Source organism: Monoraphidium neglectum (assembly GCF_000611645.1).
Source record: "Monoraphidium neglectum strain SAG 48.87 unplaced genomic scaffold scaffold00109, whole genome shotgun sequence".
NCBI classification, from domain to species: domain Eukaryota; kingdom Viridiplantae; phylum Chlorophyta; class Chlorophyceae; order Sphaeropleales; family Selenastraceae; genus Monoraphidium; species Monoraphidium neglectum.
In genome coordinates this window covers 41,400-43,040 of record NW_014013519.1, presented here as the reverse complement: position 1 = coordinate 43,040, position 1,641 = coordinate 41,400, and the positions used below count along the sequence as shown (strand labels likewise).

General features: G+C 76.7%; 1 protein-coding gene across 1 annotated transcript in view; it reads right to left on the bottom strand.

The window, feature by feature from the left end:
* Positions 1-240: 240 nt before the first annotated feature.
* Positions 241-1,641, bottom strand: part of MNEG_1148 (Uncharacterized protein) — a gene marked incomplete at both ends in the record, with an annotated part of 4,917 nt that continues 3,516 nt past the window's right edge. Inside the window, 2 exons of the mRNA XM_014050377.1 lie at positions 241-288; positions 374-1,456. Coding sequence (XP_013905831.1) covers positions 241-288; positions 374-1,456 — 1,131 coding nt within the window. The remainder of the gene's footprint in view (positions 289-373; positions 1,457-1,641) is intronic.

The following is a 1,641-nucleotide window of genomic DNA, read 5'->3' as shown; positions in this document are numbered from 1 at the left end:
GCCGTGCGGCGCCCGCGCGCGCCTGCGGCGAGGGGCTGCACGCCGCGCCCATCGCGCGCGCGAGCCACCGCGCGCCGCCCGCGCGGCGCGCGCCGGCAGGCAGCCAGGCGCCGCCAGACTCGACGTCGGCGGCGAGAAGCTGCAGGGCAGCTGCCTGGGCCTGCCAGCGGGACGCCTCTCGGGGGAGCGAGTAGAAGCCCTCCAAAAATTCGAGCTCCCTGCTGGCCGCACACTTGGCCACTACGAGCCGCAGGTGCGGCGCGAGCGCCGCAAAAGCGGGCCCGCCCTCTGCCAAGTCTGCAGCTGCATCCGCCGCTCCTGCCGCAGCCGCCGCCTGGGCGGCGGAGGCTTGCCCCTGCGGCTGCGGCGCAACCGCGTGGCGCGCCAGCAGCGCGAAGACGGCCTCGGGCCGCCCGACCGCCGCCGCGAGCGCCGCGGGCGGCGCGGCGTCGAGGGTGAGGTGCAGCGCCCGCAGCAGCGCCGCGCCGTGCGCGCGCGAGAGGGCGGCGGGGGACAGGACGGCGGACGCGTGCTGCTGCGTGGGGAGGCCGTCGTCATCAAAAAGCTCTGATGACGCGGCCTCCCAATCAGACGGCAGTAACAGCTGCTGGTGCTGCTGCTCGCGCTCCCGCGCGTGCGCGCCGCCAGCCAGCAGCCCAACCAGGCAGCGCGCGACGCCCTCAAACGCCGCGCCGCCGCCAGCTGCCGCGCCGCCGCTTTTCCCGCCACGCTTCGCCGCCGGCGCGCCACCCGACGAGAGCAGCGCGGCGGCGCGCAGCAGCGCGAGCAGCAGGAGGTGGCGGCAGCGCGGCCCGCCGGCCTCCAGCAGCGCCCCCAGCTCGTCCCATGCGCCCGCCCCGCCCGCCAGCAGGCCATGCGCCAAGGCGTCGACAAGTGCCCTGTTCGCCGACGCTGCCGCCGCGCGCTTACCCTCCGCCGCCGCGCCCTCCTCCGCGACGGCGCCGCCCTTGCCCTTCCCCTTTGCCGCTTTGCCGCCGGCGGCGCCGCCCTCGTCGTCAGCGCTCAGGTCTAGGCCGCCGAACAGCATCGGGCCGCACGCCGCCGCCGCCGCGGCGGCAAGCTTGCGGCGCCGCTTGTCCGACAGTGCAAACTCCAGCGCCGCCGCCGCGCAGGCGTGCGCGAGCGCGGTCTCGCGCGCCCGCAGCTCAGCAACCGCGGCCAGGGCGCCGCGCGCGGCTGCCAGCGCCGCCTTGGCGCTCCCCGGCTGCTCGCCGTGGCCGGCGGCGGCGGCGTCGGCGGCGCGCGCGAGCAGCGCCTGCAGCCCCGGCACGAGGTCGGCGCCTGGCACGTCGGCCAGGCCGCGGGCGGCGGCGGCGGCCGCAGCGACAGGGAACGCGTCGTGGCGGAGGGCGTCGAGGAGGCTGCCGCGCAGCAGCTTCCGGGCGGCTTCCGTGGCACCCGGGGAAGCGCAGACCTTGTCCAGCTTCTCGATGGCCTGACGGGTTTGCGGAGAGGATGAGTGTGCAGAGGAGTTTGACCACTGGACATGGCTGCAGTCTCGGCTGTATGGATGTTGCTGCATTCACGAACACTTCGGAGAGTGTGCTAGCCGGCGCGCCACACGAAAGGGAGGCGCCAGCCGTCGGCACGCCCCCCCCCCCCCCAAACAACCAGCAGCGG